Source organism: Rhamphochromis longiceps, linkage group LG14 (assembly GCF_057381845.1).
Source record: "Rhamphochromis longiceps isolate RC_006_pf linkage group LG14, R_longiceps_female_GT1.1, whole genome shotgun sequence".
Taxonomy (NCBI): Eukaryota; Metazoa; Chordata; class Actinopteri; order Cichliformes; family Cichlidae; genus Rhamphochromis; species Rhamphochromis longiceps.
This window is the reverse complement of record NC_140570.1, coordinates 5468063-5489081: the sequence shown is the minus strand read 5'-3', so window position 1 is coordinate 5489081 and position 21019 is coordinate 5468063. Positions and strand designations below refer to the sequence as shown.

The 21019-nt window shown below is 43.6% G+C and overlaps 1 protein-coding gene across 1 annotated transcript in view; it reads right to left on the bottom strand.

Moving 5' to 3' along the window:
• Window positions 1-281: 281 nt before the first annotated feature.
• Window positions 282-21019, bottom strand: part of nlk2 (nemo-like kinase, type 2) — a 55495-nt gene continuing 34757 nt past the window's right edge. The window contains exons 5-11 of the mRNA XM_085379823.1: window positions 17254-17339; window positions 8630-8839; window positions 8278-8379; window positions 3610-3696; window positions 2460-2658; window positions 1743-1836; window positions 282-598 (exon numbers count right to left, since the gene is read on the bottom strand). Coding sequence (XP_085235949.1) covers window positions 544-598; window positions 1743-1836; window positions 2460-2658; window positions 3610-3696; window positions 8278-8379; window positions 8630-8839; window positions 17254-17339 — 833 coding nt within the window. The 3' untranslated portion in view covers window positions 282-543. The remainder of the gene's footprint in view (window positions 599-1742; window positions 1837-2459; window positions 2659-3609; window positions 3697-8277; window positions 8380-8629; window positions 8840-17253; window positions 17340-21019) is intronic.

Sequence of the window (21019 nt, the reverse complement as noted above, 5' to 3'; positions counted from 1 at the left end):
AATAATAATGTTGCAGTTGATTGTCAGAATAAAAAGTGTGGTTGGAAATAATGCAGAAATGACAGAAATGACGGGTGCAAAGTAGCCTAGTTTTCTAAATTAATGAGATGGTGATTGCAGAATTTGTAAAATATACATTTTATATATAATTTGTGCACAAACACTATATACACACACACACACACACACACACACACACACACACACACACACACACACACACACACACATACATAATATATATATATATATATATATATATATATATATATATATATATATATATATATGATGTGTGTATGTTCTCAGTTTGTTTAGAAAAATTCTGTACAAAGCATTATACAGAGCTTTTCTGTCATTAATTTCCATAAAGCAATTATCAGTGGACCTTTCTTTGATTCCATTTTTCAGCATAAACCCAGCAGACCTGTGAGTCCTGCTCTCCAGTGAAATGCTACACAGATGATAGAAGACACTGAGACCCTTTCTTGTTCCCAGTTTAGCAGCTTGTCAGTCAGGAAAAATAACGACACAAAACAGTAGCTATTCCCACACCAGCGGAGATGGAGGCATTTCAGAGGGCTGAGCCACTGTGGAGCTGTTCAAAAAACAGGGCATTAAGTGAAAGGAGTTAATATTAGCAATATTTAGTTGAGAGTAAAACATTTGTTAGTTGGACACAAAGGTTTAATACCACCAACGTTAACTGCTAGAGTTAATGATAGTAGTGTACTACTTAGAGGAGCCACATGCATGCTAGTTCACAATGGCATGTTGCTGATCTTCTCAATAGGATGTCTGACTCTTTCCATGGTAAGTGGGGAAGGTTTACAAATTCAGACAGGCTTATCATCATTACTTTCTTTAGGCCTCATGTACAAACATTTGTGTTCATTCATCTGTAAAATGATGCGCAAAATATGGAATATGGCCACTAACCACGTGACATTAACTTATTTGCTGTTTTTTAAATGTGACAGTCATGGTGGCCTCACTGGAAATGGCTTATTACACCAGAAAAAGGTCTTTTACAGATTTTATGTGAGTGTGTGTGTATGTGTGTGTTCATCCAGGATTTTATGACATTGGCAGTGTGTTTGGGATCCTTGCCATACTAACAAAGAAGTCCTTGCCAATTAGGTGTTTCCAGATGGTAGTGTATGGTGGATCAAATGCTGATGGTACTTTTCTGTGGTCATAATTCAATTAAATTTGACAAGATCTCCAACAGCACAGGCTGATATGGAGCCCCAAACCATGACTAAGTCAGATTTCTGTAGACACTCACTGTATCTCTCTCCTGACATTCTCTGTGCATACTGATGACAATTTCAATTTCATTCACAAGACCTGTTATTCCTGATTTTAAGTCCAGTTCTTGTGTAATTTGGAATACTTTAGCCTTTTCTCCCTAAAATATCTCCTTGACTTGCATTTCTGTTGAAGATTAAGTGAACAACAGATGCATTTATCACGTCCTGTGTTGTTCCTGTATCATTCATCAAAATGCTCAGGTACAAGAACTGGCCTGAAAATGGGACAAAAAAGCAACCAATGTCCAGAGAAAACCTTTAGAAAGACCTTCAGCAAGTCTATAGGACTGTTGCTCAAGAAAAAAAAAGTCTGGCTCCCAGAAAGCAGGGTGGATCAAGACTTTGGCACAGTACAGTATCTGTAACTCATGTACACAATATTTAGTATTAGTGTGTGTTCATACTGCTAACAATTACAGAGTCTCCTACCTGATGAAGCTTTTGAAAGCAGCTGATTGAGGATTAATGCAGAGTGGTACTCTACTTCCCTTTTGCTGTTCCAAAATGAATTGATGGATAATTTCTGTAAGAGAAACACGCAATCATCATTCATTATTAATGATCCTAATGTAAAGCCATTGTGAAGTTTTTTTTAAATATATTTCCCATGCTTACATAAAGATCAGAATTATGTTTTCTTTTCTTTATTATCTTGCTGCAGTCTTGTTACCAATGTTACCACTCAGAAAAAAGAAAATCATTGCCTTAGCACTGGTATTGGAGTAGAAGAAATAAAACAGGATGCACAGAAGGCAAGGAGTTTCAACGTTTTATCCTGAAAGTCTAATATTTCAAGCTGTAGCAGCATGTCCCTCTTTATATTTGGGAATCTCTGAGCTCCTGCAATGATATCTCATCAAAATAGCAGTAAAGCAGCAAATTCAAGGTACACAACAAGCCCAAGGCTAGATTTGCACTATTGTAGAGTCTTTACAATACTGAGCACCTTGGTATTGCTGCGATTTGCTGCTATGCCAATAAAATTGAATTGATAATGATCTCCATTGTTAATATGACAGTTGGGTTCCCAAGTGTCTGTCAGTCCTATTAACTTATTTTCATCTATCAAAGCCAGGGCTGCAGGGTTTATTTTTGTTGATGTTTATGCGCCTTGCAAATAGAAACAAAAAGAGCAAACAAATTTACCTTTGACTTGTCTTACAGAGCTCAGATTCTTCTCAAAGCCATCATCAAACTTGGTGTTAGTGATGGGCTCAAAGTCACTGGTGTACACGCGACCCGAGGATGTGGTATAGCAGCATTTGCACATGCACGTGTGGTAGCGAAGTCGACCCTCGTCTAGATAAGGATGAGCCAGGGCATCTTTGGCTGAAATCCTCTTTGACTGGAGACCAGATACAAAAGTTAAATGTGTTAAATTTTAAACTGTTACTCTTCAAATACAGGCAAGAAACAATAAATAAAGGACTGGTGTGAAAATCACTGAATGGCCCTTTTAGAAAAGGCACAGATTAAACTGTCACATCCCTACTGGACTGTGAGAACACTAATACTACCTCTAATAGACTGACATGACCATATCATTATCTGAAAGCAGACTGTGTGTAGCCACAGTAACCTGGTTTCACCAGTGTCAAGGATGGGTTTGATGAAACTGGACAATGATAGAAATTACAGGATCAATGATGTCATGAACTCATTAAGGATGCTCCTGCCTTGAGAGCTCAAGTAACTGAAGTGGGCTTTCATTATTATGGTAAATGGTAAAAATGGTAAATGGCCTGTATTTATATAGCGCTTTACTAGTCCCTAAGGACCCCAAAGCGCTTTACATATCCAGTCATCCACCCATTCACACACTGGTGATGGCAAGCTACATTGCAGCCACAGCCACCCTGGGGCGCACTGACAGAGGCGAGGCTGCCGGACACTGGCGCCACCGGGCCCTCTGACCACCACCAGTAGGCAACGGGTGAAGTGTCTTGCCCAAGGACCCAACGACCGAGACTGTCCAAGCCGGGGCTCGAACCGGCAACCTTCCGATTACAAGGCGAACGCCCAACTCTTGAGCCACGATCGCCCCACATTATGGTTCAAACTATGTTTATTATTCCCATGTTATTGCTTCTGTTCATCTGGCCATAGCGTTTTCAGTACCAGTACCATACCAGACAGCAGATTTTCCCCAACCTGCAAGTTGAATCAACTTTTTGGGATTTCCTTACCTGAGTAATTGAGTATACATTAAGACATATGTGTATTATTGTACACAAGCTACTTAGTGAAAGGGATTCATTTACAAAACATAATGTAAATCTATATCAGAATGCCTCACCGGATCAAACACCAGCATCCTGCAGAGAAGGTGCACTGCTTCGTGGGTTGCTTGGCTGGACAGTGTGTACAGAACAGGAAGGGATGGCTGTAAACCAAACATCACACCATTTAGAATGTTGCCCTCTCTTTCAGCTTCTGGCACATCTTACATTCATATGTTTCTTACAAGTACAAGAGGAAGAAGTGAACAACAAGCCAACAGTACAATTTTAGATTTAACAGCAATGTTACAAATATATTTTCCAGTTTATCATCTATAGCAGGGGTCGGCAACCCTAGGCACGCGTGCCACAGTTGGCATGCGAAGGGTTAACTGATGGCACGGCCATAGCTGGACTGGCCATTGGGCATACCGGGCATTTGCTCAGTGGCCCGATGATTTTTTTTTTTTTGTAACGGTATAAACAATGAAAGGTGTTGGATTGGCCAGAAGCTGGCCGGTGTGTGAAAATAACTCAGTTGTTTGGTGGTGGCATCGCGGAGCTTCCACAGATTCGGTAAAATTAACAAGTGGTGGAGGCCAGCAGGTGGATGAGGGAGATCGGCGGCAGGACGAGGAGAGACCCGAGGCGGCCGCCGAGGAGAGACCTGCAGTCTGTCTGGGTCAGATATAAACCAAGTTTAGGTTTAGTTTATTTTCGTTGTGCTGACTTTTTACAGTCAGTTACAATAACTCGTACTGCGTACTAGCTAGCATGAGTTTCTATACAGCTGGGTGGGTGCTATGTTACTGATAATGAACTTTATTTAATTCATAAGGTTAGTTAGTAGAGTTGCCAACCGTCCCGTAAAAAGACGGAATCCTCCCGCATTCAGAGAAATTATTACGCGTTTGGTGTTGAGCTGAGAGGGGACACAGTTTGTCCCGGACTTCAGCTAGAATGAAAAAGACACAAAGGTGGAGTTATTTTGTCTTTGCTGCACATCTGCCTCTTCTTCTCTCATTCTCTCCCCTCTCTCTCCTGTTGCTACTTCAATCATGAAACTGATCAATGATCAGCTTTTCTCTCTTGTTTGTTTATCGCCCACTTTGCACCAGAAAGAGGAAACCGCCGGATGTCGCACTAAACAACAGCAGCACGTTTAAGCTTGATCAGCTGTTGTTAGAATTTATTTAATATTAATTTCTAGTATCAGCTGGTTTTTTGTCCCAGTCCAGCCCTGGGCTCTACACGCAGTGAATTAATCTGAGAAGTTGCATCAAAAAATAAATGGCCGTGCCAGCGGTGCACATTGCCAGCGGTGCACATTGCCAGCGATGCACATCGCCGGCAATGTGCACCACTGGCGCGAGAATCCCCCGCCGCCCTCTCCTCCCTGTGCCGCAAGCAGCAGGCGCACCTCGCAAACGGAGGGCGCCCTTACTCCCAGCAAATGGGCGATAGAAAACCGATCGGTGCCTACGCCATTCCCGATATGCACTGGCATGATGTCGGGGCAGCATGAGTACGAGTAATTATTATTATTATTATTATTTTTTTCCGATGCCGTGATACTGCCCTGGGCAACTGCCCGTGTCGCCCATATCAAAAACCGCTACTGCTTCTGTAGCCCCATCCAATACTCTCTGGTATGCACCTAGTTGGTCAAGAGTTCATTCTACAGCAAGATAATGACCCAAAACACAAGTCCAGGCTATGTCAGAGCTACCTCAGAAAAAAAGAACAGGATGGTAAGTGCTACATCCACCTTGTAGAAACATTTGTATCATTAACTAAACCTGGAGTTCACAATAAAATTATTTCCAGATTAAAAACAGCATCCTGTGGTATAAAAATGATAGGACTGCTTCTGTTAAAGTGAAGTGGGAAAAAGTAGGCAATCTGACAATTACGGAGGAGTGTTGGGACCACATATGTAAAACTGCCTGTTTCTATTTAAAAACATATTAATAACCTATTAAAGCAAACTTAAACTGGCACTTTAAAGTGATCCACACTCACTATTGCCCTAATTAACTTAATTTCATCTAAATTTTCATCATAATGCATAAAAATATTCTGTGTACTTTTTTTTCTTGTTTTTCATTTTTACTGCCATGGAAACAGAGTGAATGCCAGTAGGAGGCAGATTGCTACCTACTGGGAGTCTGCACTTTCAATGTTATCCCTTGATAAAGGCAAAGAAGTGAGGCATTGCCTGCTAACTTTAGCCACCATTTCCCTGCTTTTTGGGTTCTCTCGTAGATCTGTATGTCCTCGTAGATATGCTTGCATAAACCAATGGATTATAACATCCATCTATCCAACCATCCATCCATTTTCTTCTGCTTATCCAGGGCCGGGTCGCGGCGGCAGTAGCCCAAGCAGAGAAGCCCAGACCTCCCTCTCCCCAGCCACCTCTTCCAGCTTGTCCAGGGGAACACCAAGTCATTCCCAGGCCAGCCAAGAGATATAATCTCTCCAGCGTGTCCTGGGTCTGCCCCGGGGCCTCCTCCTGGTGGGACATCCCTGGAAAACCTCACCCAAGAGCAATGTTCCCAAGGGCTGTTCGATATAACGATATATATCGGATGACGATATAAAAACATCTATCGTTTTTATTTTACGCTATCGTTTGTTTTGTGGTGTCGCAAAATAAACTGTTTACGGCAATATTTTTTCACCGTTTTGATGGTCACTGTAGTGGCTATATTAATTTCTTAAGTTCTCTCTTTCTCTTATATTTAATATAGCCACACTACGGACGGACAAGCGCCTGTTTTTATGCGTTGTCATTAGCAACAGCGATGGTAAAACCATTGCGTGTCCGCTTGTTTATTTTCCACATAAACCTTTCACAATAAAGCTCAAGATCCTGTTGAGACTTTTCAAAATAAACTGAATCACGTGAAAGAGCATGCAGAGTATTTACGGATGAGAAGCAAAAAAGAGCCGTCAGGTGCTAAAAAATAGACCTTAGACTCAAATGTTAGAACAGGCTTTTCCCTGCAGCACGCCGTGTAATAAATACTCACAAAGAAAACGGCGGCCGTTACAACTTATGTCTAAAAATGTATAGTTTCATGCATCGGTTAAAACACTCGCTCCAGGTTTTTGATTGGTTGACATGGTACATTTTTCCACCAATAGGAAAGGGTGGGGTAAGTTACCATAGTTATAAGCAGTAGTAGTATAAGTACTGATTAATAGTAGACACAATATAAGGAATAGTTATAGAAACCAAGGTTGCACGGAAGTAAGGTTGTCTTGAAATAAGCTGACCACTATTATTGCAAATATGGATAGGAACCTGAATGTGGTTAGTTACATATATATATGTTATGATATTTTAGATGATATTTATCGTATTCGCCCCAAAATTAGGCCGTTGAGAGGTGTGGTCTACTCAAAATACAGCTATCCACGCCCAGTGAATTTTGTAGTGATTTATTTCTAAGGATAGATACTAAATATTCCAATTCCAGTGAGTTCCAATATGCTTTTTTGGGCAGAAAAAGAAAAGGATGACTTCATTATTTAACTTTAGACAGAAATCATAATGGTGCCTTTTTTCCTTTTTGGGGGGGAATAGGACAGTCTGTATTTGTGAAATTTGCTGCAGGAGAAGCTGGATCCTTAGATGGTAAGAGATCAGTCAATAATGAAGGCAGTGCAGGACGGTGGTGTTGCCCTCACCACAACTGGACAAGCGAGATAACTAGTAGGATTTTGTACAGTTCCAGTTCATTTCAGACTTCCTAATGCTTGTTTTAATCAGTTATCATTACCATGGTATTAAATTCCTACTCATAACACAGAAACCGCCACAGGTATGTACTGGTAGTCACTAGTTTAAGTTTGTTTTAAAAGGTTATTAACATGGTTATTAATATGTTATTAAACAGGCAGGTTCGCATCGTGAAGCTATTTCCTGCTTATTACACAGAAACCTCCATAGTTGTTTCCAGGTAATAATCACATACTGTTTAAGTTAGCTTTAATAGGTTATTAATATGTTATTAAATAGAAACAGGCAGTTTTGCATTTTGCAGCTCTGTTTCCTGTTTATTAAACAGAAACTACTACAGGCAATTGAGTGGTAATAACTTATTAATTACCACATTATTACATTCTTGTTTCGGCCTTGTTACCCTGCTATTACCACTTCATTACAGAGCTGTGTTTCCACATTATTACCCCTTGTTTTTGGGCCCGTAGTATCCAATAAATAAATATCAGTGCATTACTTGGATATTAGGTGGTATTATTTGTTTGTTTGTTTGTTAATTTATTTCGAACATGTAAACAATATACAGGTACATTTAGTAAAGAAAATAAGAGAGATAAAAAAATACTATACAAAATTAAGTCAATACATTTCAATATTGCTTCTATTCTGATTCATTTACATTTCGAAAGGGAGCGGGAAGAAGTACACACTTATTTAATCCCATCCCATAACCCCAAATTAACACTGCATTGAGGAGTTCCAGACTAATAACAGGATAGCGTGTGGCTGTGAGTGCGCAGATTTGTGTGTTTATTGTGCACACATGAAATGGACCAACTTGTAATTGTGATTACAGGCTAGAAACCCTGTCCCTTTTGCAGTCAAGTCCATAGTGCTGTTTCTATGACAGGAGGAATTACAACAAAAAATAAAATTTAATTAACCTGATCTTTCAGTTTCATCTGTATTGTTTTGTCTTTTCACATAGAACAGATGCAAAAAAGCACTATTTGACCTGTTTGTGAGGTCCTCTGAGAATATGTGCACGAGCGCCTTCACATGCCGTCCTCATCGCCTCCATAGAAGGTGTCCCCAACAGGTCAGTGATTAAATCCAGCTACACAAAAGCACACACATCACAGTATAGTGAGACACAACAGTTTGTTGCATGACTGTTTTTCTTTTAAGGAGGAGGTTATTTAATCCTGGTGGTGACTGGTAATGATTCTGTTTTTAACATTTTAACACAAAAAAAGGGAAAAAAGAACACACTGTTACTTTTATGTATCAAAATCTTTCCAGACAAAAAATTTCTCATGCCTTGCAGATTATCTTTTGTCATCTTATTTAAATTAAGTAGCAACTACCTGCTGAATAGGACTTTGGGCTTGGAAGAGGATGCGTCGCCCTAGCAACTCAGCAAAGATGCAGCCTACAGACCAGATATCAATTGAGTTGGAGTAGTGGCGGCTCCCCATGAGGATTTCTGGAGCTCGGTAGTACTGTGTCACCACTTCCTGAGTCATGTGTCTTGATTCATCCGACTCCTCCACTCGGGCCAGGCCAAAATCACAGATCTGAAAGACAGCCATTCAGAGATTACTGCAGCTCTTTTTATCTTCTGATTTCTTTTTATTCATCTTTCTTCTGAAACCCATCAATCTTGCCAAGATTTCTTGTCTCCTCTCTGCCTCCCTCACCCACTGTGCTCCAGCATGTACAGTCATGGCCAAAAGATTTGAGAATAACACAAATAATGGTTTTCACAAAGTTTGATGCTTCAGTTTTTATGAAGCAAAGTCCTTCTTTGCCACGAAAATGAACTTAATCGCCCAAAACCCATTTCAACTGCATTGCATCGCTGCCACAAAAGGACCTACTGAGATCATTTCAATAATCTTCTTGTTAACTCAAATAAGAAAGTTGATGAGCACAAGGCTGGAAATCATTATGATCATTATGTCATGCTGGTTGAGTTAGAACAGCTGACTGGATGTGTTAAAAGGAGGGTGATGCTTGAAATCATTGTCCTTCCTCTTAACCATGGTTACCTGCAAAGAAACGTGCAGCCATCATTATGTTACATAAAAAGGGCTCACATGCAAGGACGTTGTTGCTATTAAGATTGCACTTAAATCAGCAAGCTCACCAGTGCAGAGCTTGCTCAGGAATGGCAGCAGGCAGGTGTGAGTGCATCTGCACGCACAATGAGGTGAAGACCTTTGGAAGATGGCTTGGTGTGAAGAAGGGCAGTAAAGAAGCCACTTCTCTAAAAAAAAAACCAAAACAAAAAAAAAACCCATCAGGGACAGACTGATATTCTGCAAAAAATACAGCAAGTGGACTGCTGAGGACTGGGGTAAAGTCATTTTCTTTGACAAAGCCTCTTTCCAATTGTTTGGGGCATCAAGAAGAAGGATTGTCCGCAGAAGAAAAGGTGAGTGCTACCATCAGTCTTGTCTCATGCCAACAGTGAAGCACACATTCATCTGTGGGGCTGCTTCTCATCCAAGGGAGTGGGCTCACTCACAATTTTGCCAAAAAACACAGCCATGAATAAAGAATGGTACCAAAACATCCTCCAACAGCAACTTCTTCCAACCATCCAAGAACAATTTGGTGGAGAACAATGCCTTTTCCAGCCTGATGGAGCACAGTGCCATAAGGCCAAAGTGATAACTAAGTGGCTTGGAGAACAAAATATTGAAATGTTGGGTTCATGGCCAGGAAACTCCACAGACCTCAATCCAATTGAGAGCTTGTGGTCAATCCTCAAGAGTCGGGTGGACAAACAAAAACCCACTTATTCTGACAAACTCCAAGCATTGATTATGAAAGAATGAGTTGGCATCAGTCAGGATTTGGCCCAGAAGTTGATTGATAGCATACAAAGGTGAATTGCAGAGGTCTGGAAAATAAGAGCTAACACTGCAAATATTGACTCTTTGTACGAACTTGATGTAATTGTCAATAAAAGCCTTTGAAACTTATGAAGTGTTTGTAATTATACTTAAGTACATCACAGATACAACTGACACAAAGATCTAAAAACACTGAAGCAGCAAACTTTGTGAAAACAAATATTTGTGTCATTCTCAAAACTTTTGGCCATGACTGTAGTTGTCATGGTCCTGGGTCGGTGACCCAGCGCTTTTAGTTATCATTTTCTAGTTTATGATGATGATGATTATTATTGTTTGAGTTCTGTGTGTTATATTTGGTCTGCCTTTGAGTCTGTCTCTGTCTATGGTGTCACCCCATCTGTTTGTGAATCTGTCTGTTTAGTTCAATGTCTTGTCTGGTTCCATGTGTCTGAGTTTCCTGTTTTATTGTGAAGGTTTGTGTCATATGTGAGTGTGCCCAGTTTACGTTTCCCCTGTCTCGTCAGCTGTGATTTCTCCCAGGTGTGTTCCCCTCCTGTCTCTCATCCCTTGATTACTGCCGTCTGTGTATTTAAGCCCTGTGTTTCTCTGTGTCAGTGTCGCGTCGTACCCTCAACTAGCTGTGTGTTCTGCTTCTATGTTCCTAGTGTTTGGTCTCCTGCTCCAGTTTAGTGTTTCTTTCCAGTGTTTCAGTCCTTGGTTCCTCTGTTCTGACTTTTGGTTTTCTTTTGGTGAGTTTAGTTTGTACGAGGTTTTTCCCAGCAATAAAGCTGCGCCTTAAGTTTCACTTCCGTGTCTGAGTTCTGCATTTTGGGTCCACCACTCCTGCTTGCCTGCCACACAGCGATTCATGACAGAACGACGCGACCAGTATGGATCCAGCAGACTCACTGAGGAAGCGCAGCTCAGCCTTTGACGGGACCCGGCTAGCGCTTGGAGGGCCTCCGTGCTGCCGTTCCTCACTAGCTGCTTACCCTTCGGTCCACTCACCTGCTTCTTCCCCCCGGATGCCCCGGTCTCACAGAAAACGCTCCCGCCGGTCCCGGGAGGATTACTATGAGACCGCGAGCAACCAGCTTACACCAGCTCAAGCTTTCTACAAGATGTTAGGGATCATTATAGTGCCACCCGACTCACCCAGCGTTTCCACTTCACAGCAGGAGCAGCCACAGCCGAGTCATTCCTTGTCACATTCTGCCAGTGCTGCTTCCTCTTCTACTTGGAAGCGGCGAACGTGCCGCCAGCACTCACGGCTCCGGCAGGAGCCTGGGACTCTTCTCGACCAACCGCCTAGGGTGAGTGACAAAGTCCCCCTACATTCGCCTTCTGTGTCGAGGGATAAACGTACCGTTTCCCCCAAGGCCGCTAACGTCAGCTTCATGAACTCTAGATCTTCTGTTCCTCCTGTTCCAGAAAATGACAGTATTCATTTTGAGAGCGATCGTTTCCACTTTGGTTCAAAAGACTGTGCTTCTGATGCTCCTTCGGACCCAGGAGTTAAGACTGTTTCATCTGGAACTGTTTATTCTGGGGCTATGTCAGCTCAGTTAGCCGCCTGGCCCGAAGCTCAGTTAGCCGCCCGGCCCGAAGCTCTGTTAGCCGCCCGGCCCGAAGCTCTGTTAGCCGCCCGGCCCGAAGCTCAGTCGCCACCTCCACCACATTCAGCCTCGCTTCCCATAGCACAGTCACATCCACAGCCTGACTTACTACAAACCTTATTTCAATCCTTAGCCCAGTCAATAGCTCAGTTGGTAGAGGAATCATCAGCCTTATCGTCAGCTCGGTTTCCAACTTCACAACCATCATTTTCCCGACCTTTTCTTCAGTTGCCCTCAGCTCAGCCACCTATACAGCCATCATCTTCACCTACACCTCCGGTACAGCAAGCTATGTCTATCCAACCCCCACAGAACTGTTCCACAACCTTGAATCCTAATCAGAGAGACAAACCAAACAATATTGTTATCAGTCCTCAAAAGCTGGCCAGTTCTGAGACTGAGATTCACTCCAGGGCCTCCCCAGAGGCTGGGTTTCAGCCCCCAGCAGACTCTGGACCCCTGGCGGTTAAGAAGCCAGCTGAGGACCGCACCCGGCCGTTGCTGCCTGAGCAGACTCAATGCTCTGTGCAGCTGCAGTCTGCCATGTGTTTGCCAGAGGCCCGTGTGCCTGGTTCTGTTCTGTCCCTGCCAGAAGCCCGTGTGCCTGGTTCTGTTCTGTCCCTGCCAGAGGCCTGTGTGCCTTCTGGTTCCGATCTGTGCCTGCCAGAGGCCTGTGTGCCTGCTGGTTCTGTTCTGTCCCTGCCAGGGGCCCGTGTGCCTTCTGGTTCCGTTCTGTGCCTGCCAGAGGCCCGGGTGCCTGCTGGTTCCGATCTGTGCCTGCCAGAGGTCCCCGCGCCTGCTGGTTTTGTCCTGTGTGTTCCAGGGGCCCCTGTGCCCACTGGTCCTGAGACTGTTTTCGCTGGAGGGCCCGGGGAGCCCGTCCAGCCTCCTGCTTCGCCAGCTGGAGGGCCCGAGGAGCCCGTCCAGCCTCCTGCTTCGCCAGCTGGAGGGCCCGAGGAGCCCGTCCAGCCTCCTGCTTCGTCAGCTGGGGGGCCCGAGGAGCCCGTCCAGCGTCCTGCCTCGTTAGCTGGGGGGCCCGAGGAGCCCGTCCAGCCATCAGCTGCAGTCTCATCACCAGCTGCAGTCTCATCACCAGCTGCAGTCTCATCGCCTGCTGCAGCTTCATCGTCCTCGCCTGCTGCAGCTTCATCGTCCTCGCCTGCTGCGGCCTCAGAGTCTTCGGCCTCGCCTGGTCCGGTTTCAGCATCTGCTTCAGCATCCTCGTCTGGTCCAGCCTCTGTGTCTTCATCCTCGTCTGGTCCAGCCTCTGTGTCTTCATCCTCGTCTGGTCCAGCCTCTGTGTCTTCATCCTCGTCTGGTCCAGCCTCCTCATCAGCAGCTTCGCCTGGCCCGGCTTCAGCCTCCTCATCAGCTGCTGCCTTGCCTGGTCCAGCCTCTGCTTCTGCTTCAGCCTCGCCTGGTCCAGCCTCCGCTTCTGCTTCAGCCTCGTCTGGTCCAGCCTCCGCTTCTGCTTCAGCCTCGCCTGGTCCAGCCTCCGCATCAGCTTCCGCCTCGTCTGGTCCAGCCTCCGCTTCAGCTTCCGCCTCGTCTGGTCCAGCCTCCGCTTCAGCTTCCGCCTCGTCTGGTCCAGCCTCGCTTCACCTGGGGCTGCAGGGGCCACGCAGCCTTCAGGTCCCCTACTACCACCTCCACATCGTCGGTCATCTGCCTGGCCGCTTGTTGGGCATCTCCGCCACCGTGGACGCCCTCCTGAACGCCGCCACTGCCTTCCACGTGGCCGGCCTCCGGACTTGTTTCCACGCCGCTGTTGCCGTCCGCACGGTCGGCCCCCAGAACTGTTTCCACGCCGCTGTTGCCGTCCGCACGGTCGGCCCCCAGAACTGTTTCCACGCCGCTGTTGCCGTCCGCACGGTCGGCCCCCAGAACTGTTTCCACGCCACTGTCTACTGCGTGGCCGGCATCGGGACCGGCCCCGCTGCCATTCGCATGGTCGGCCTCCTGAACTTGACCATCTGGGCCTTTTTGGACTCTGTCCCTCCGTCCTGGGCCCCCTCCGCCCACCCTGGTCGGGTGCTTTTCTTTTTTGGTTTTGGTCCGTTTTTGTGTTTCTGCTGGGCTGTCTGGAGCCAGCCCTTGAGGGGGGGGGGGGGGGGGGGTACTGTCATGGTCCTGGGTCGGTGACCCAGCGCTTTTAGTTATCATTTTCTAGTTTATGATGATGATGATTATTATTGTTTGAGTTCTGTGTGTTATATTTGGTCTGCCTTTGAGTCTGTCTCTGTCTATGGTGTCACCCCATCTGTTTGTGAATCTGTCTGTTTAGTTCAATGTCTTGTCTGGTTCCATGTGTCTGAGTTTCCTGTTTTATTGTGAAGGTTTGTGTCATATGTGAGTGTGCTCAGTTTACGTTTCCCCTGTCTCGTCAGCTGTGATTTCTCCCAGGTGTGTTCCCCTCCTGTCTCTCATCCCTTGATTACTGCCGTCTGTGTATTTAAGCCCTGTGTTTCTCTGTGTCAGTGTCGCGTCGTACCCTCAACTAGCTGTGTGTTCTGCTTCTATGTTCCTAGTGTTTGGTCTCCTGCTCCAGTTTAGTGTTTCTTTCCAGTGTTTCAGTCCTTGGTTCCTCTGTTCTGACTTTTGGTTTTCTTTTGGTGAGTTTAGTTTGTACGAGGTTTTTCCCAGCAATAAAGCTGCGCCTTAAGTTTCACTTCCGTGTCTGAGTTCTGCATTTTGGGTCCACCACTCCTGCTTGCCTGCCACACAGCGATTCATGACAGTAGTAGAGTTTCACTGATGTTTTGTTTCTCATGCATAAACATATAATTTCATAGTCTATGTGTGTATATTAATGGTTAACTTTTCTTATTTGGTCCCAAATAAATAATGACAGAAGATTACTTTTGAGGTTTGAAATCATACTTTTTTCTACCCTGAAAAGCACATGCAGTTTCTTCAAATACTCTCAATTAACTTGTATCTTTGTAAACTGAATTGACAGTGAATAAACTCTAACATGTTAGAAACCCCTAACTAAGTTCCACTCTAAATAATTAACAATGACTGAGTGAAAATGGTGGACAGGACCTTTGCCATACACATTTTAATTCACTGGTAGCGATAGATGTGAGAAATGAAATAGAAACATGGAAACTTTGGAAAAAGTACACTAGGTTGAAGCCAGGAATAACACATCTCTTATTCGAAGAGATGTCTTCTGGCAAAGAAACGTGTATCTGGCAACTCAGTGCCAGGAACTGTAAACCAACAAAATTAGTAAGTGGGACAGAGAAAATCTAAACTTCCCAGTGCCAGAAAAGGGAACCCAAAAACGTTAAAAAAAAGAACTACAGAGAAAAAAGAGTCACTGCCATTTGACGGACAGAGGAAAATGAAACTGGCATCTTGCTGCAAGTATAAATGGAGAAAAGAAGAGCTAATGAGGAAGAAAAGAAATGATGGTGCTGGCAACTTTTGCCTTTTGCAGTAAGGGCTGGAAAGGTTTTCACTGCTCACAAATCAAAGCCCTAATCTTTAACTTTTTAAACAACCTCTGGAGACTGCAATGACTTGCAGTGAGTTAGCATTCCTGAAAAGTGTTTTGATGCATGCTCAACCAACCAGGTAAGTAAATCCCAAAAGGTTGATTCTGTTCATCTGGACGTAGCATTTGGGAGAACGTTTCGTCACAAGTAACTTCTTCAGTCTCAGCTGACTGCAGTTTCCCCAAATTTATAGACAGTACCTTTGCACAATGACTGAAACTAGCCCACTGATGAGCAATGGGCTGTGAGGTCAGTTCCTTGATCATTAATTTGCAAATTGTCATGATGGGGATTGGCTGCAATTACAGCATTGTAAGATGGTGAAAGATGTACCCTTAGGCTCCCTCCTTGATTCAAAGATGGTCTTTCCTTTTTCATGTAAATGGCATCCTTGACTCCCCACTCAATCCAGCGTTCCTCCCTGTCCAGGATGTGTACATCCTCATCACTGAAAGAGTGTCCACTGGCCTGTAAGTGTAAATAGACTGCCGAGTCCTTGCCTGATGAGTTACTTCTTCTGTGTTGTGCCATCCGCTTCGCCAGAGGTTGTTTGGTTTCCCCGATATACATCATGGCAAACCTCCTGGCACTTCACAGCATACTCTATATTACTCTGTGTCAGGGGACCCGATCCTTGGGGTGGACCAATTTTTAGCGCAGCGTGTTTTGAGGTTTAAAAGCCATGGAGCTCAATGATCAGTGGTCTTTGATATGGGCTTTGATCAGTGGTTGTTGAACAATGGTCATGACAACTTGGATATTAATGATCAAGGAACTGACTTCACAGCCCATTGTTCATTTAGTGGGCTAGTTTCAATCACTGTGCAAATATACTGTTTATAAGATTGGGGAAACCTGTAGTCAGCTGAGACTTAAGAAGTCTCAGCTGACTACAGGTCAGTGACGAAACGTTTCTCCCACTGAAAATGCTACATCCAGATGAACAGAATCAACCTTTTAGGATTCCTAAAAAGTCACTTCAGGAAGAGTGAAGATAAAGGAGAAAAAATGAAACCGAGAATGTTTGGGTAGCAGATAGAACTGTCCAACTTTATGGACTGCATGTAATTTTGATACCTTAAGTTTCTGTTCTCCTAGTGGTGAACAGGAACAGGAACTTAAGGTGGCATCTCTGTGGCAACCGGGTCATGGTCTTTGATAAAACCAGCGTTTCGTATAATAGGTCATTGTGAAGAAGATCTGTTGGAGCTTGAATTAAACTATCCTTATTTGAGGTAGACAAGGTTGTCTATGAAGAGACAACTGAAAAAGAATAGAATATGAGGAGGCAGCATTACTGCCTCACAGCAAGAAGGTGCTGCGTTCGAATTCATCATCTTTATGGTGTCTGCTTCTCTCCGGGTACTCTGGCTTCTTCCCAAAGTCTAGATACTTGCTGTAAGTGGGCTGGAAGATCCTGTGGTTCTTGCATCAGGAAAGAGCTGTGTGGTCCAAGTTCTACTTTGTTTTTCCCTCTGGTCTGTTCTTTTAGGCATCAACTGGGCGATCGTGGCTCAAGAGTTGGGAATTCGCCTTGTAATCGGAAGGTTGCCGGTTCGAGCCCTGGCTTGGGCAGTCTCGGTCGTTGTGTCCTTGGGCAAGACACTTCACCCGTTGCCTACTGGTGGTGGTCAGAGGGCCCGGTGGCGCCAGTGTTCGGCAGCCTCGCCTCTGTCAGTTTGCCCCAGGGTGGCTGTGGCTACAATGTAGCTTGCCATCACCAGTGTGTGAATGGGTGGATGACTGGATGTGTAAAGCACTTTGGGGTCCTTAGGGACTAGTAAAGCGCTATACAAATACAGGCCATTTACCATTTTATTTTTACCATCAACTGTGATCTGTTTTTTGGATTTTTTTTTTCATTCCTCTACAAACATCATCATCTATACTGTCAATAAATATTCATAGTTTTTATTTCTTTATCTGTCACATGCCTGTCATACAACTCACATAAAGAATCCTTGCCATAGAGATAGGGTTAGGATTAATGCTTGCCTGTCCCACACACCTTGAGCACACAGTTGCTGTTGACTAGGAGGTTGCCAGGTTTGATGTCTCGATGTAGAATTCCAGCAGAGTGAAGGTACTTAAGTCCTGGTGATGGTGGAGTAGAAACAGACAAATTCATGAATCATGATATCACTTGTGCAAACAAGCTGAGCTACATGTTCTTACACAGAAATTCACAGGTATCTGCTCATTTACAAATAAGGATGTTTGATATTTAAAAAAATTATACAGTGTTAAAATATCAAAATTGTTACCACAACAGTTTCATGTAAAAAAATCAATCAATTCCTAACTGGCTGCCTCAGAATCAGCTGGGGTTTTTTTTCCCTTAAATTAGTTTAGTATATTTAAACCTAGCAAAAGTTTTCTTTAGTTTAATAGAAAAAAAAAAGAATACTGTAATCATACATACAGTATATTTTAATGTATAATGATCTTTCAGCCATGTTGGCATGCCATCTTGAATATAGTGGTTGAGATGGATTTTGTTATTCCATCATGTTTTATGTGGCTAAAGACTGACCACACGTGTATCATGCCAAGAGCCAAAGAGAAAAGAAATTGTAAGCATTCACGTGCATGGAGGCAAATTTTAACTTGTGCCTACACCTTCAGATTCAAGACATGAAGGATCATACCTATGTTTTATCATCTGAGAAGGTGTCCCCTTAACCGTAGAAGCACACACACACACACAGACACACTTGACTTTCCTATTTTTGTGGGGAGTTTAAAACTCTTCTTAAAACATATTTATTTGCTTAAGCCTTTGGTACTTTTTAAAAGGTTGAATCAATTTTTTTCCTATTTTTCCAATTCTCTATTTTTAACATGTTTGATATTATTTTCTGTTTATGCTTCTTGTATATGTACACTTTGTGAAGCCTGGCTTTATTTTAAAGTGCTTTATAAATAAAGGTGCTATGGTATGGTATATGTCAGGGGTGTCCAACTCCAGGCCTCAAGGGCCGGTGTCCTACAGGTTTTAGATATCACCCTGGGCCAACACAAATGAAACAAAGGATTAGTTCATTACATCTTGAGAACTTCAAGACACGCTGAAGAGGTAATTTAGCCATTTAAATCAGCTGTGTTGGATCAAGGACGCATCTAAAACCTGCGGGACACTGGCCCTTGCTTAAAGCAAAGAAGAAATTGCAAGCAGAAAGTATCAAAGCACTCACACAAATTTATACTCCAATGCATGCATCGGAGAGCAACCTGGGGTTATCCAGCTAATTAGGTTGCTTTTGAAGGTAACATTGCAATATTTATCCAATTGAATTGAGGTTTGCAAATGTGAAAAGAGTTAAGGCACTGATATGGTGATAAGGCACTGCATGAATGACATTATGATTGGGAGATGAGCTAATAGATGAAAGTTTGAACCTAGATTTGCCTTAGTCAGTGGCAAAGGCATGCTCATCATCCTCTCGAAGATTATCACTGTGAAAGAGCAAAAGTAATGCTGACTTTGTTCTGAGTATGTTAATTAGATAAGTATAATTCAACTGATATGATTTTTTGATGATTATTATCATTATTATTGTTATTCTCATTATTGTCATTATTATTAGATTCTGCTTATACTTGCCTCCTGTTAAATTGGATTTAAAAATATATCCTGCATTCAAAAAAGTCTAAAATGTGGACATTGCCACAGTTCCACAAAGGTAAAAATACAAATGTACCCATGATATGGTCCAATCGAATTTTTTGATGTATAATTATTTTTGGAACACCTGACTGTGGGGGAACAGTGACTTAACTTCTGAATCCAGATCTGAGGACTGAGGTGAGTAAGAGTTTTGGGGGACTCACTTCAGTCCTGAAGGATAGTTTTGGAGTGAGCAGGAGTAGACTGGGAACTGTTGCTTGTGGGTGATATTCTGGGCATGAAGTTTGAAATTTCAAGGCTATAGTGAAGTATTGTTTTCAGTTCAGTTAAATTCATTTTTTTTAATATAACACCAAATCACAACAACAGTTGCCTCAAGGCACTTTATATTAAGTTAAGTTAAATACCCTACAATAATACAAAGAAAACAGAGAAATCCCCAACAATGACTCCCTATAAGCAAGCACTTTGGTGACAGTGGGAAGGAAAAACCCACTTTTAACAGGAAGAAACCTCCAGCAGAAGCAGGCTCAGGGAGGAGCTGCCATCTGCTGAAGCCACCCTAAACCCTAACCAGTTGGGGGTGAGCGGATGAAGACAGGATAAAAGACATGATGTGGAAGAGAGCCAGATATTAATAATAACTAATGATAAAATGCAAAGAGCTATAAACACATAGTGAGTGAAAAAGGTGACTGAAGAAGAAACACTCAGTGGATTATGGAAATCCCCCAGCAGCCTACACCTATTGCAGCATAATTAAGGGAAGACTCAGGGTTACCTGTTCCAGCCCCTAACTATATGATTTAGCAAAAAAGAAAGTTTTAAGCCTAATCTTATTAGTAGAGAGGGTGCCTGTCTTCTGAATCCAAACTGGAAGCTGGTTCCACAGAAGAGGGGCCTGAAAACTGAAGGCTCTGGCTCCCATTGTACTTTTAAATACTCTAGGAACAAGTAAGGCCGCAGTCGGAGAGTGAAGTGCTCTAATAGGTACCATATGGTACTATAGGGTTGTTAAGATAAGATGTGGCCTGACTGTTTAAGACCCTGTATGTGAGGAACAGGATTTTAAATTAGATTTCGGATTTAACAGAGAGCCAATGAAGAGATGCCAATATACGAGAGATATGCTCTCTCTTTCTAGTCCCTGTCAGTACTCTTGCTGCAGCATTTAATTGCCAATTAATTTAAGGCAGGGATTTTTTAGGACATCCCAATAATAATGAAGTACAGTAGTCAAGCCTAGAAGTAATAAATGAATGAACAAGCCTTTCCGCACCACTCTATGATATGATGTTTCTAATTTTAAAGATATTCCGCAAATGGAAGAAAGCAGTCCTACATATCTGCTGAATATGCGCATACATACAACAGCCAGACACTTTTCAACCTAAATAACCTAGTTGACGACATCCAGGAGGGGCTGCGGGAAACGCTGCGTGAACTCGGCTTGCTCCACGAACCAGGCCTCGAAGCCTCGGCGTTGCCTGATGCCGGCGGACGGAGGTGGAGACATCGGAAGCGTTGCGCGAGGAAGCGGAAGCGCGGCAAGCGGGCGGGAGTCTGTGCTAGGCTAAAAACAAACCCTAGCCGGCCAGCTCTACCGTCCATCATCTTATCCAACGTCTGCTCCCTGGATAACAAACTGGATTACATCCGACTCCAGCAGGCCACACAGCGTGAGATTAGAGACTGCTGTGTCTTTGTTTTCACGGAAACATGGCTCAGCGAAAGAGTACCGGACGCCGCTATTCAGCTAAACGGGCTGGCCTCGTTTCGCGCCGACAGAAATGCAGCTCTGTGCGGTAAGACTCGCGGTGGCGGCTTGTGTGTTTACATCAACGAGAAATGGTGCAAGAACTCTGTGCTAGTCTCTAGTTATTGCTCATCGCTGGTGGAGTTTGTGACTGTTAGATGCAGACCTTTTTACTTACCACGGGAATTCACCACTGTTTTCATTATCGGAGTGTACATTCCACCTAGCGCTAATGCTAAGGAAGCGCTATGGGAATTGTATACAAAGATCAGTGAACTGCAAAATACACACCCGGATGGACTGTTTATTGTTGCTGGGGACTTCAACCATGCAAATCTCAAGTCAGTGCTTCCTAGATTCCATCAGTATGTGGACTTTGCAACGAGGGGA